This window comes from Rasamsonia byssochlamydoides (assembly GCF_041956645.1).
Source record: "Rasamsonia byssochlamydoides strain NRRL 3658 unplaced genomic scaffold VTN77scaffold_17, whole genome shotgun sequence".
Taxonomy (NCBI): domain Eukaryota; kingdom Fungi; phylum Ascomycota; class Eurotiomycetes; order Eurotiales; family Trichocomaceae; genus Rasamsonia; species Rasamsonia byssochlamydoides.
The window spans coordinates 77,287-92,336 of NW_027192400.1; the positions used below are offsets into that span (position 1 = coordinate 77,287).

At 49.2% G+C, this 15,050-nt stretch overlaps 3 protein-coding genes across 3 annotated transcripts; 2 read left to right on the top strand and 1 right to left on the bottom strand.

Annotated features, from left to right (window-relative positions):
• Positions 1-650: 650 nt before the first annotated feature.
• Positions 651-2,016, top strand: VTN77DRAFT_2175 (uncharacterized protein; the record flags this gene model as incomplete). Its single annotated transcript, XM_069417987.1, has 4 exons — positions 651-856; positions 903-1,051; positions 1,106-1,734; positions 1,828-2,016. The coding sequence occupies 4 exons, from the start codon at positions 651-653 to the stop codon at positions 2,014-2,016; spliced, it is 1,173 nt and encodes a 390-aa protein (XP_069279361.1).
• Positions 2,017-3,907: 1,891 nt separating this feature from the next.
• VTN77DRAFT_2176 (uncharacterized protein) lies at positions 3,908-6,713 on the bottom strand (the record flags this gene model as incomplete). Its single annotated transcript, XM_069417988.1, has 3 exons — positions 3,908-4,506; positions 4,568-6,557; positions 6,603-6,713. The coding sequence occupies 3 exons, from the start codon at positions 6,711-6,713 to the stop codon at positions 3,908-3,910; spliced, it is 2,700 nt and encodes an 899-aa protein (XP_069279362.1).
• Positions 6,714-11,869: 5,156 nt separating this feature from the next.
• VTN77DRAFT_2177 (uncharacterized protein) lies at positions 11,870-13,587 on the top strand (the record flags this gene model as incomplete). The annotated part of the gene is made up of 4 exons (XM_069417989.1): positions 11,870-12,210; positions 12,257-13,308; positions 13,370-13,424; positions 13,500-13,587. The coding sequence occupies 4 exons, from the start codon at positions 11,870-11,872 to the stop codon at positions 13,585-13,587; spliced, it is 1,536 nt and encodes a 511-aa protein (XP_069279363.1).
• Positions 13,588-15,050: the final 1,463 nt, after the last annotated feature.

Consider the following 15,050-nt stretch of genomic DNA (forward strand, 5'->3'; position numbering starts at 1 on the left):
TCCTCCTGCCTGCCTAATAATTAATTAGCTTACGGATAACTAATAATAACAGCAAATAGAATACACAGTCCAACCCCACTCGGGTTCATGATCAATATTTGGCCCCCATCAAGTCAGCCGTCGCCATCAGCCCGCAGTCAACTGCTTAAAAAAGCTTGACCTGGCCAGGTTGCCAATCGCTGGCCCAGGCCAAGCACCTGTCTGACTCCATTCTTTTGATTTCTTCTTCTCTTCTTTCGCTCCTCGTGTCCTCTGACGAATCGGAAAGGCATGGCGATCGGCTAGCGAGCGGCTGCAGGGACGACTGGCTTGGAAGGTTGCCCAGCCTCGCGGTCTTGCGTGGCCTGAGGAATCGCATTATTATTATATTCAGCCTCCACCTTCCATCTATTCTGAATCGCTTGGCCTGAATTGATCCCAAGTTCTTGTCCTAATGCATTCATTCATTCATTCATTCATTGAGACGAGATTCTTGCTGGACAGAGACAGTCTGACTGTAATCCGATTACTGATACGATTATACGGCGCATCGGTATGCTCGCAAATTAACAACAATATCGACAACAAGTTGAAGCACGATCCTGATCCATCCCAACTAGTCGATGTGCCTCTGTATCATCTGATCTGTCAGCTTCACGGTGACCACAGTCATGATAGTGGACTACCCTCCCCATCTGTCTTTTACAGAGAAAGCCTGCCTCTACTCGACTCTGCTCGCCTCCGCCGCCAGTACACTGCTCGTCCATGGCACTAAAGGCCTCTTTCGCGGCCAGAAAGGCGCCAAGCACTACCGCGTCCATCTGGCGCATGCCATGGTCAGGCACTTGAACGATACCTTGACCGACCGGCAGTACCAGTACGTCTGTTGAATTCAAATTGAATGATTCTGGCTGACTCCTCAGGCATCTGCTTCCCCCCACGCATCAAACCTATGAGGCCTTTGCGAAGAAGAAAAAGTTTCCGCCAGACACGGTCCGCCTGCCCAAGTACGGTGGCATGGGGCACTGGCTGGGGGACAAGACGGCCAAAAACGTGCTTGTCTACTATCACGGTACGTCAGATCTGTCTGTTGATTATTTATTTCTAACATCTAACAACTGCGAAGGAGGCGGCTTCGCACTCAGCGCCAACGATCTCTATTTCGATTTCTGCTGGGATCTCATCGACAGCCTGCATGCCGCCGGACACGACCTCGCCGTGTTCTTTGTTTCCTATACATTGACACCCCACGCCACCTATCCGACCCAGCTCAAGCAATGTGTCGAGGCATTGCGGTACGTCATCCGGGAAGCACATTTTCCGCCCGGAAACGTCTTCCTAGGCGGCGATTCGGCCGGCGCAAACGTCGCCCTGGCCGTCCTCTTGCACGTGTCCCACCATCCTCACCCCGAGATTCTCGCCGACGACCAGGCCGACGAGGATAAGGGGGCTATGCAGGATCTCTCCGCGGGAGATGATTACCTCGGTGGGATTTTCTGTCTCGGACCGTGGGTAGATTTCAACTTCGACCGGCCGTCCGAGAAGACGAACCGATACAAGGACTGCCTGTCCAAAAAGTCCGAGCTGGCGTGGGCGCAGGCATACCTCAATGGCAGGGAGCCAGATGGCTGGAACGAGCCGTCCGTCGCGCCGGCCGAGTGGTGGAAGGGCGTCCGCGTGCGCGAGTTCCTGATCCTGGCGGGATCGGATGAGATCCTCCTGAGCGGGATCGACGAGTTTGCCGAGAAAGTTCAGGTAGGCAGCATACGTTTTTCTCTTTCAAAAGCCTTATTTCTCTTTCAAATGTAACCAACTGGCTGACTGGCTGCCGACTGACTGACTGTACAGTCCATGTTCCCCAACCTAACCTTCTTCATCGGCCAGGACGAAGGCCACGTCTCACCGATCGTGGACCGGTCGCTGTTCGGCAGGAAACAGCGGGCTCAAATCCAGACGGCTCAAGCGCTGAAGACCTGGTTCGCGGAGCGACTGGCGGAGAACACGCCGTCTAGCAAACCGGTGGATGAGGGGGTGTAGTGTGAAACCTCGTTCTGATTCCTTCTCTCGGATCATAACAAAAGATCTAAGAGAGACACCCGGCTGCTTGACAACGTCCCTATCAACGGGACCAGGCGAGAAGGGGAATGAGCTCGTCTCGTCGGTGCTGGGGCCGATTTTTTTTAAAAAAAATTCCCTGATCTTCGCGGTGCGCGAGCGACAGAAGAAGAAAGAAACAACATCAGATCGGTTCAAGACAAATCAATTCAAATTAATTCAATCCAACTGAAGTGACTCGACGCACTCTTGAAGATTAACTGGCCGACCTAATCCATTATGCTCATGCTCATCCTCATCCCTACTAATATTATGTCAAAAAACCGACGATACTCCCATCTTGCTTCCTTCCTCGAATCTGATTTTTTACAGCCCTAAATACCCAATCCTGTTTTTCTTCCTTATGATTTGTGAGAGACATTTCTTTCTATCTTTCTTTCCTTCTTGGCTGTATATATCTGTCTGTATACCCATCTATATCTATATCTATATCTCTCTAGAGAGCGAGCGAGCACTGTCATACAATACCATACCTGATTTCGTTATTTTTTTTCTTGAATTATTATTCCTGGTGTTGGTGTTTGTATTGTTGGGTATGATATCACATACAGGATTTCTTTTCTTTTCTTTTCTTTTCTTTTTTCTTTTCTTTTTTCTTTTCTTTTTTCTTTTCCTTTTTCTTTCCTTTTTTGCTTTTAATTTCAAATACAGAGGTTTAGACAGAAAGACATGTCATTGTCATGCCATGTCATTCCTATTCAATTCATGATATGAATTGCTGGTGCTGGTGCTGGTGCTGTTGTCATCGACATTTTCATTATCATTTCGAGAAATCAAGAAGAGGAAGAGCCCATACATACATACGTACACATAAAGCAAACAACTGTTCAACCGTTCCGTTGTCCATTGTAAACCAATTCCTAGAGGAAGAAGAAGCACCAAGAGAACCACGGGAGAAAAAGGAAACAAAAAAAAGGGGGGAGGAAGTCGTATGGAACAAAGAAACAAAGAAAGAAACGGAAACAGAAAGAAAAGAAAAATGCAAGAATGTATGAAAGTCGTAGTAATTCAGATTCGAGAGGGCCGTGAACAGGAACAGGGACAGCAACCCATTCCACATAGACAGACAGGCCATAATAATTAAGATCTGATGGTTAGATCGCACAAAAAGAAAAAAAAAAAGGAGGTGGTCTTCACAGTGATCATCTCATCTCATCTCTCATCCTAACATAAAAAAAATATCCAAGATATCCAAGAAAATAAATGCCCAATACCAAATACCCAACGACCAAACAAATAAATAAATCAAGCAAAAAGCAAACAAACGAACGCCGCGACCCAGAGAAGGAAATGGAAAATAATGAACTAACTAACTGTAAATAACTGTAAATTGGGACCTTGTGATGATGATGAGGAGGAGGAGGAGGAGGAAAGATACCAGGAATATAAACTAAACTCACCGTGAAATCATTCAGGTTGGAGGAAACTCAGTTTGGACACAGACACACTGAGAGGCCAGTGACTGAGGCCTGAGGCTGACTTACTCACAGCGTGATGATCGGTTTCATGGTGGTATCGAGTTGTCGATCTCAAATCCGATTCTAACGCTGCAACGCCATAACAGAGAAAAGCAAAGATGATATCAGGTCATGCATGTCTCGTGGAATGAAGAGTATGTTCGAGAAGATGGCATGAAATCAATCGTGGTCACATGAACGGTGAATTGGTTGTAGAGTAGCGCTGATCAGCCCGGTCTTTTTCCTTTCTTTCTTTCTTTTCTTTCAGAGGCAAACGGATAAGAAGGCCAAGATGTTGATATTTGAACAAGACATCTGACCCCTGCCGGCCGATCCATATCTTGCTCTTCCACAGCCTAATGCGAGGCGATGGAACTGAACACGTCGAGTAAAATCGGATATAGCTCGTCCAGAGCACCAGCACCAGCCTCTCCACAGGGCGGAGACGATCTGGTATCCGACATCTTGGTCACCAGATTCCTCAGGAAGGTGAAAATACCCGGAGAACGCTGCATGTCAATCAGCCTCGACATCGATCTGACGTCGCGAAACAGATCCCCGACGATGCCTGTCTGCTTGAAGAATGGTCCAAACGGATTCATGCACCAGGTAGACACATCCGTACCAGAAGCATGCTCCAGATTATCGGGACAGTGTTCTTCTGCTTTGGGCTTGTGCTCTCCTTTAGTCCGCGGTGCAACGGCCGTCTGCAGCGATAAAAAAAATACCACAGCACGTAACCGGGTCCACGACGCGGACAGCCTCTTCCGGCGGCACTGCTGAGGCCGTATCTCCGTCGGAGATAACGACGTCGTCAGCTCGACTTGAATGGCATCGAGACAGAAACGTTGTATATGCTGCGTCGTAAACTGCCTACTAGCGGGAGGATTCTGATGGATCAGGCCAAGTGTCTTTTGGCAGACCGTTAGAGCATCGACGAAGGTCTTGGGCGACTCTGGGTATCAACTTAGCACCTGGATCGAGCATTCGATTCAAGGGAAAGCCCTGAGACTTACCTTTGGTAGACAAACCCGAAGCCTGGAAACAGACCTGTCCGGATGATATGGTTCCAGACTCGCCCCGCTCAAGATAGGTTGTTTCATTCGCAGTTGAAAGATCGAGGCCACAAGACTTGAGAAAGCAAGTAACTGACGACCATCCTTTGCCGTCCGTCGGAAGGCCACTTGTGATTGAGACCAAACTGACGATGATGCCAAAGACGATTTTCAACTGCAGAACGGAGCAGATCAGAGTGTTCTGGTCGAGCAGCGCAATTCCTGCTGAAGTTGGAAAGGGCGTCTTCGATATCACCCCAGTTTGATCTTTCCTCTTCTCTGTCGACGACGACGGAGACTTCAGAGAGCCAACAGAACCGAGTTCAAACTTTGGAGAAATGAGACTAGACGATTGATGCTCGATGTAGCCCATCCGAACCGTTGGACGTGAGAGGTCGAAACGACCAGAGGCAATGGTTTCGTAACCGATCTCATATCGCATATTCGTGCGGTCGGAGACGCCGTTGCATGCCAAATCTTGATACCGGCCATAGTTTCCGATGAAGTTAAATAACCGGGATGAGACTGGTAGAGTCACGTTGTCCTTGCATTTATGGCACCATTCGGCTGGTCCTCCATCTGCTGGACAATCAGGGCACGATGTAGACACATGGCCACACCGTCGGCATTTCTGTGGCGTGCCATCTTGGCTATCAACCGGCGGTGGCCTAGGGACGTCTTTGCTCTCGGTTATGTGCCCGTCGTCACCGATACGTCGGTCAAGAACTGAAAAAGGACCGTCTCTCGAATCTGTCGAGCTCTGTGACGAATCCGATGCAGTGTCGGTGCATGGAGTTGAAATCTGCTGACGGGAAGCACCGGTATCTGCGAAACCCAGGAGACGCTTGCCTCGAATTAAATTTCTCTCACACGAGCTTTCGGGTGCTACGAAAATGGACGCATTGTGACCAGTGCCGGGCCAGTATTGTTGATAGCCTCCCCCATTGCCCATGAAAGTTATGCCACTGCTGCCCCCCGGATTAAGAAATCCTCCACCAGCCCCAGGCGCGCCAGGAAAGAAACCTCCATTGGAAAACCCGGTGCCTCCAGTTCCGTTGCCACCCTGCCCGTCAGGCGGTTCACTGACGGAACCAGGCTGCGGTGGTTCTCGGCGACAGTGACTCTCGATGCACTCGAACCATTCGTCCCAAGATTGGAAGGGCGGATTCCTTGAACAGACTTCACACACAGTTGGCACGGGCAGAGGAAACTCCAGCTGGGAGATTTCTGCTTTGCTCAAATGAATATAGCCGTGCCGTCGGAGATGATCCCGCAATTTGTCCCTCCTGTTTTTCTTCCAGTTGCATCCCCGAAACGGGCATCGAAACTCCGACTTGGCCCTATGGTGGTCGGAGACGTGCCGCTTTAATGAGCCCCGCGACGTGACTTCCGTTCTTTCTCTTTCTGGGCAGAGCACGCAAACATACAGGTGCGGTCCGTGGCTCCTTGTACTGTGGGAAGGGGATGGGGCGTCGACCAAGCTCCTCGAACGATTCCCGTTCGAGACCGGGATCTCGGGAAGGGGAACAAGGAGCGGGTCCCGGGCCATGACGAATTCCAAGAGCTCCCGGGCAAATGACCTCTGATCGCGGTGGTCCTCAAATTGACGACGCAGGCGCCTGATACACAGGTCAAAGATGGCCTGCGGAGACTCCAGCAACGAGGTAACCAGACTTAATTCATCATCGTAGTTCAGATTCGAGGCACTAGGAACGTGGGACGAGGCGGCATAAGGGAGGAAGAAGGTGGCATCGCGGGAGAGCGGTTCGTCTTCGACGGTGGGAGATACGGGATGAGAGGGAGGGTCGTTCCAGATAAAGGTAGAGGAGTCATGATTCGTGACGGTGCTGGCAAACAGCGAGGAGTCTGGCAGATCCAGATGCAGGTCGGAGCTGGTCTGGGTCGACGGGGACAAGAGGGAGCAGGCGGAGGAAGGCGGGGCAATATAGGTCTGCGGAGATTAGAAAAGCAACAAAGAGTCTTGATGGGATCGTACCGTGGGCGTAGGGTCTGTTTCCGAGTTGGAGGCCGGGTGAATCTGGAGAAGAGGGATATTGATATTCATATTCCGGCGGGGATATGCATAGCGAGGATCGGTCGGGTCCATGGCGATCCTCCCCCGCAAGAGGGGCTAACAATAAATACGGTACTAAATAGATAGCAAGGAGGGGAGAAGCAGAGGCAGCCGGTTGACGTCTTATCAAAGAAGGATGAATGTCAACCACCCGAGCCGACAAAGAGAAGATTAATAAAATATACTGGTCCAGGCGGGAGGGGGCAGATGCAGTGAGACCCCGACGAGCACGGTCAGGCGTCTACCTACGAGGAGAGGATGCGGATGGTGTCGACCAGTCTCACTGCGGGAGACGGTACGGAAGGAACAAAAGAAAGAGCGGGAGGTGGATGAGATTGAAAAGTTGGGGGATTCGAGTCCCTATTTTAACTAACTGACGGGAACATCACGCCCGGGTGCGGGAGCCGGGGCAAGCGATGGGTTGGTAAAATACGCAGTTGCGTGGTTCGCCAGGCCAGCATCGGTACCTGAAGGCATAGGAACATTGTATGCCTCCAAGTCTGTGGGGTCGAGGAACCGAGAAATCTCGACCGGTTTCGAGACAACGAGGCCAGCCGTGCGTGAAGGGTAAAAGGTTGTTGTAAGTGAGGCGACGTGGATTGCGATCGAGTATTGGTGTGATTAGTATTGGTGAAGCGGTTGGAGGCTTCAAGACCAATCGTGTTCAACCAGAGACGTGTTCGTTGCAGAGCCTCATCGCAAGAAGAATCTTGTCCTGAATGGCAAACAATTTATATAGATCATCCCGATCCCTAAGACAGCCATGGTCGGGTAATGTGGGGAATTCCCAAAGCTCTGAGTTCTCCACTGGAAGGAGTCTTCTTAAGATCCAACCTTGGAGCAATCGATCAAGCGCAATTACCTATTCCACCTTAACCACGAAAATGTCAGGGAAGGAAGCATCAAGCAACTACAGAGTGCACAGAAATGGAAGGCACGACCATGGGAGAGGGTCTGGAACCACAGCAGAGCCGCGTTACGTCAGTCAGCGCTGACCGCTCCTTCGACGTAGGTATCCTGACAATATTAATCAATCCAGGAACTTCAACAGTTCGATCGGCAGCAGGGATTGTCGGCTCCGTCTGGCATCAATACAGTAGTTATATTATCTCTATTCCGGCGACCTGAAACGGAACCAAGATCATGACCCGTGACGTGGCTGGCTCGAATCGTAGAAGGTTAACGCAACGATGGAGGGTTTCCAGGGAAAACATCCATTCAGAACTGCGCTATGACCGTCTCTCCCCCTGTTTCATCGCGAGAGCTTAATTGCCCTCCAGACTCCGTTCGTGGCGAGTCGCTTGGCAAGAGTACAGCCGGAAGGAAGAGGGGAAAGCAATTACCTGCAGAGCCTCAGGAAGGACTGCACATGACATAATCGGAATGGACATCGACGGACTGGTCTGTGGCTGAGCACTGCCTCCTTGCTATCCAACACCCTTGTAGGGCAACCAGCAAGCTGTGACTGCGCCAACAGAACCATCCTGTCAGAGCACCTACATCCAAACGATCGACCCTGGACCAACGTCGAGACCGGCGTTTTCCGATGGACGAATTATTTATTAGCCGAAAACCCAGCTGATGGCATGCCTCATCAGCGTAAGCATCAGGCTGGAACAATAAACTAATGCGAGTGATTGTCTAGCACAGCAGTTTCTCGGCTGGGAAGTAGATTGATTACAATGCCTGTAAGTTGCACACTACTCTGTTGGTCCCAGGAATGGGAAATTGCCAAAAAAAAAATCGCTCGAAATGAACCATATTGACATTCCAGCATTTACAGATTTAGGCAAACGAATATCATCGACCACACTGTTGGTGACAACGAAAATATACCTCGGAATTGTCCAGCCAGCAATGTACCTATGTAGATTTCCTTTACGCAGCCTACCTTACCTAGGTTCCAAGTCCCTGTCCGTCAAAGGCTTTGGATTTGCAATTGAAGACTGAGAGCATACCCTCATCTAGCAATTCATCGAACAGCGCCGTTTTTCAACTCGTCAGTATACACTCGATTTCTTGAGTGTGTCATACTTCACACCAATATGCAGCAATTCATTTCTCTACCTTGCGAGGTGTGAGATTTTGTCTTTCATCCCAATTCCGGCGATAAAGATGCGCCTTATCGATAAGACGACGTCCGTTCCTGGGTTACCTCTACCCGGTCTTTCTTTGGACTCATCCTTGACCCCTGTGAACAGAACTCGCCGTCCCGGAATATGAGAATGGTTTCAAGGGCGTCAAAAAGGCCCAGATATTATAAAAGGAGACGGAGGCAGTGATATTACGACTGTTAGGTTCTGTCGCTGACCTCTATTTGAGAAAGTCTTCGACGAAGTGAGACTCCATAGTGCAGTAGTTACGAACATTCCACTATGGGGAGGGGTGAGCGACTTCATTTCAAAAATAATATTTCGAGGAACTCTCAAAATAATACCTCCCCCAGGATGCTAAAGCCAGACCTTCGGCATGCAAAGATCTTTTCGCATTGAGAAAGAACTGTTTTCAGGGGAGTAGAACCTCGACGACTCTACGAAAAACAGGAACGACATATCCTTTCTACTGGAAGATGCTGTTCGAGACTGCGCATCTGAGAATTCATTCAACGAGGAGCTGACAAATACGATTTTGAACGAGCTCGTCACTCCTGTCTACAGCATGTTTCTCTGGGCTTCCCTTGCATGGGCTCATTCTAAAGATGTGGTCTGGTCCTGGACAAAAAGCATCCTTTGTGAAAATCTTTCGGAACTGCAGCGGCTGCCTCCAGGGCTGGATGCCCTTTATCATCATATATTTCTTCCGTGGATAACGGCTTCAGCAGGAACTATTGCATGTATTCCACTGGATTGTTACTCCAAAGCGGCCTTTTTCCATTACGGAAATCTCTGGCACTAGCCCTCCGAGAGAAAACACTTACGTCCAAGGATATTGATGTCATGCTGTCAATGTGAGCATTTCTCAGGCACGCGTGTCCACGCTTGATCAAGGTTGATCGAGCAGGGAGAATCACTGTATTTCACCAATCATTCAAGGACTGTATACTGCAGACGCGCGAGATCATGTCGGTAAATGAGCAGATCCGCATCATATTCCACGTCGAGATAGAAGAAGTTGACTCTGCCTGACATGTCTGAGACTAGAAGACTCTATTTGGGACGGAGAGATTTACGAGAGCCGGAAGGCGAATGGACAGACTTGATGCCTATCTGTTGGAACGATATGTGTTCCTCGACCATGCAAGGTCCTATTGGGCAGAACATATACAACACCGAGACGACAACATTGAAGTCTGGAATCCTTTCAAACTAGTTGTGGAGAGAGTTCTTTATCGTTGGATCTTGCGCTTTCGAGGTCACGGAACCTGCACCATCGTGGATGCTGACTGTCCTCCCATTTTCCCGGCAATCCGGCACAGATTCAAGGCTCTGTGAGGAGCTCAGTCCAAGAAAGTTACAGCATTAACGAGACATATGTCGGAGCACATATCGGCTATTATGGCGGATTGGGAACCAGTCGTGCCAATTTCGACTTCCTTTGACTAGGTGCCGACATCAACGCCCGAGATCGTACTGGTCAGACATTTCTAATCTGTCTAGTGAGGGACGGGGGTGTTGTGGGAATTCGCGAATTGCTACAAAACCAGGATTGGATATCGATGCCAGTGGTCGAGAAGGGACGACAGCTCTCCATGCTTCTGTGTTCCAAATTGAGGATACCGCTGAGAGGACTTCGGTCATGTTTCTGGCTCGACCAGAACTGTATATCAACTGTCAGGATAGCCTAGACCGAACTTCACCAATACTTGCCATCTACTGGAGAAAGGTCACAGCGACCGAAAAGCTTCTAGAGCGCCGAAGATCAGGATTGATCAAGTTCGAATACAAGAAAGTCCGTTAATAAATGCTGCCTGTCAGGTTGTTCTATGCATTTTCAGAAACCTCAGTGATATGGATCACTTTTTCGATTCGACAGGGCGAACCACTCTCCACTGGACTGTCATAATGGGATGATGATGCATTGGAGCTCGCGCCAGCGAAGCAGTCGATCATTATGCCGCTCAAGAAGACAGAACAGAGCTGCACAGCTGTCATTATCTTACCAAGCTCAGGCAATGGGAAACGAAGTTCGGGGAGGCTCCATTACACCTAGCAGCCACAAAGGGCCACAGGGAGGCGCTTTTGGTTCACATGCCATGGCCGGTTATATCAACGAGAAAGACTCGATGGGTTGCCCACGGGGATGCGATTTCGGGAATGATGACTTGCTCAAGTTCCTGGATCTCGCAAAGACCATGCATGGTCTGACAAACCTGCCCCGCACGGACAAACAGCAACAGCGTTTGCTGCAGCATTTGCCTCTGCAACAATGCTAACACTCTTCTCGCCCATATCAGAAATAAATACAGGTACGACGATGTGAAATCCATAGACACATTTGACAACACGCTGCTGCATCTAGCCGCTGAAAACAATGAATGTGCTCTCTCTCTTTCTTTATTTTTTATGTCTTTGTTCACCTAGCAATCTCCTTGATTTACTGCTTCTTAATTCCTTATCCAACCTTAGCGGGTGGCTACCCCTGGCACCCCGCATCAACCTTAAACTGAAAGAAGGTTATGAATCTTTATCTCTTCACAATGCTATTATCTGCCCTCTGATTTTCGGAAACTTCCATGCCGATAGGTGGAAAAAGTCCCCTAGTACAAATTAATTTGGTCGCTAGTGTCTAAACTTCGACGATGTAACGTGGCGCGCGGGGATGGTGGAAACCCCAGGAACGCTTGGGCCCACTGTTTCTATCTCGGCCAAAGCTCAAAGCTGCTGAGCAACTATTCAAGTTGGATGAAAAGTGTCTGCAAGTGCGTTGAAGTTTTCGAATTGGATGGGGGATTATTGAAATTAATACATTGCTAGCGTGTTGTCTCTTTCTGTCTCTCTTTTTCAACTGTTCTTCAAGCCTACCCAGACAAGGATAGGTCGCATTCCGACGATGGGATGCTATTAAGAGCCGTCTCCAGCCTGTGTGACGCTACCCCGCTTGTTGCTATTGTTTTTATTTGACTTTGTTTAAGTGGAGAGAGATGGTCGTCGGTCGTCGGTTGTCACCATATTAACCCTGGCTTCCCTCCGGGGAGCACTCTGTCAAGCAACTTTCGATTTCTTGGGCAATACCAAGGATCGCCAGACAAGATGCTCGCCCTCAGTCTGATCCTATCTGCCGCAGCGGCATGGGCTGCTGACAGCAATGTTTCCTGTCCCAGCGACTACACGACCTATGCTTCAACGCCCCACGCGCCATTCTCAACCGGGCGGTACAATTTGTCTTCAATGCGTCCGCCACCGGAGTGCAGGACCTTTACCTCGCCAGAGGTCGAGCAGACCATCTCGCGCATGAAAGGGGTCATCGCGGACCCGGATCTGTTCCGCCTGTTTGAGAACAGCTGGCCGAATACGCTGGACACGACCATCAAATGGAGAGGCTACGCTGATGGGACGGACGAGGAGCTCTGTTTCCTCATTACTGGAGATATGTTCGTACCCTTAGTGTATAGATACGAGCCATTGCTGACTTTTCAGCGACGCCATGTGGTTGCGAGACTCGGCGAATCAATTGCAATCATACCTGCCCGTCCTGACGGCCAACTCATCGAGCAACTCCCTTGCTTCTCTATACCGCGGTGTGATTAATCTTCAATCGCGCTACATCCTCGCGAACCCCTTCTGCCAGGCTTTCCAACCACCAAAAGAGTCCGGTCTCCCACCGTCAGTGAACGGGGCAGCCAACGGTGACACCGTCTTCCCGCCATACAGCAATCTCTCGGTCTTCGAGTGCAAATACGAACTGGACTCGTTGGCCGCCTATCTAGAAGTGTCGAGCGACTACTACAACACCACGAAAGATGCCGCGTTTTTTGGCAAGTACCAATGGCTGGACACGGTGCGAGCCATCCTCAACGAGACCAGGGCGATGCAGATCGGAACGTACTCCAGCAATGGAAGCGTGAACGTCAGTCCGTACAGCTTCTCGCGGCTGACGACAGACAACGAAGACACGCTCGACAACAACGGAATCGGGAATCCATTCAAGAGCGGAACCGGACTAGTGCGGTCTGCTTTCCGACCATCCGACGACGCCACGATCTATCAGGGATTCATCCCGGCCAACATGATGTTTGCGCGGTATCTGCAATCCGCATCCTTGATCGCCGCCGACCTGGGGCAGACAGACTTGGCCAATGAAATGCAGAGCTTTGCTAGTGAGATCCGGCAAGCCATTTCAAAGTGGGGGATTACATCGGTGGGCCAGGAGGGCATCTACGCCTTTGAGGTCGATGGGTACGGGTCGCGGACCATCATGGACGACGCGAACATCCCCAGCCTGCTGAGCGCGCCGTTTTTCGGCTACGTGGACGCGCAGGACAGCGTCTACCAAGCGACCCGCAAGGTCTTGCTCAGTGAGGACGACCCCTACTTTATGGAAGGGCCTGTGATTACCGGCATTGGCAGTGTGCACACCGGCCCGGGCTACGTCTGGCCGATGGCGGTCATCATGCGGATCTTCACGAGCGATGATGACGATGAGATCACGAGTAATCTTAAGCTGCTGGTGAGCAGTACCGATGGGCTTGGTAAGTCTCCTTCAGCAACAACAGTAACAATACCAGTAAGAGTCATTCTGACGGAGTGTAGGTCTTCTCCACGAAAGTATCAACTCGTACAATCAGGCCGACTACACGAGGCCTTGGTATGTACATATATTTAATAGACTCTGTTTCTTCTCTTCTCTTCTCACGTGCTAACGTTAATAATTTTGATACAGGTTCGCGTGGGTCAACGGCTTGTTCGGCGAGATGATCCTCGACCTGGAATCGCGGAAGCCGTATATCTTGAAGCAGAGCTTTCAATGATGCTCAGTCGTCTATTCATCAAGTAAATGAATATCTTTTATTTATGCTAATGAGGCTCAAATGTTACTTTCCAATAACAATAGTAATGATGTGCTAGATGCATTCATTCCCAAGGAGTATGTACTTACTGTACGAAGTAAAAAACATTGTCGGTAGTAGGTAGTCGGCCTCTCGATGGATATGAGAACGAAAGGAAGGAGGGATACCTACCTACTTACCTACCTACCTACCTATCTCACATACCTCCCCATCTAATCAGTATATACCTGATGCGCATGCAGAAATCAATCACATCGAAACAGGTTTCAGTTCTGTAGAGTGCCCCTGAGGGGTTTTTAATTGTCTGTTTTGAGAAGAAAGGATGATTATGCTCCAGCATGCATGGTTCCTTCCTTTTGATTCCTTCTCTCTTCTTCTTCTTCTTCTCCCTTTTTTTTTTGTTTTTGCCAGACAAGAACAATGGCGATGAAACTTTTTATCCATATATATGTTCTTCTTGTATATATGTGCAGTGCTAAACCTATATAGAATACCTTAGAAGAGCTATATAGCTATATAACGGCCGTATAATATAGAGCTATTATGGAATATGTAATATATCGTGAATGATTCTGAAGTCAGTAATCAGCGATCAGCCAGTCTTTGTATATGCATACCTATACATGCATATATACATACATCTAGCTGGTGCAACTGACAATACTGTGTTAGGAATCTTCTTCTCTTCTTCCATTTCTTTTTGCCTTTCTCTCTTAACCCCGGTAGGTAGCTCCTAATAATAAGAATAATATAAAAAAATATTTACGATAATATATCCGGCAAGCTAGGGTGCTCTGTTTCTTTCTTTCATTCTTTCTTTTCAAAAGGGGTATTTTTACCCCTCAAATCAATGAAAGCCTAGATACACGTAAGTTATAAGCTGTAGAAATGGATCCGAGCTATTATTCATCTTTTGTAACAGTACTGTAATCTGGTTCTGTATGAAAGAAAAGAAAGATGGAATGAGGACTTGATTCATTCAAATCAAACCCTTACGCTTCATTCAGTCGAATCTTCTTGTGTTTTAATTAAAAACAAAGAAAAAGCACTCAGTTTCTGCCTTTCTTGAGTGCGACTAGTCCAGGACAATCACCGCTCTGCCCTCCAACTTACCCTCCCTGAGAAGATCGTACGCCTCCTGGATCTGATCGAACCGGAACCTCTGTGCATCAATACGGAGCCGTCCTTGAGCCGCCAGATAGCAGCATTCGCGCAGATCCTGCCTAGTGCTACCCAGCGAGATAGCGAACTCGCAACCGGTGGCGATGAGGCCCCATCCCACCGTCAGTGTGCCACCCTGCATGCCAACCAGCACGATGCGTCCCCGCGGCCGCGAGAGCTTTGCATGCCGTCTACGCCATGGCCGGACGTCAAACCCATGATCTTGTTTGCTGCTTCGTCGGTGGATAAGAACACTTCGTGCG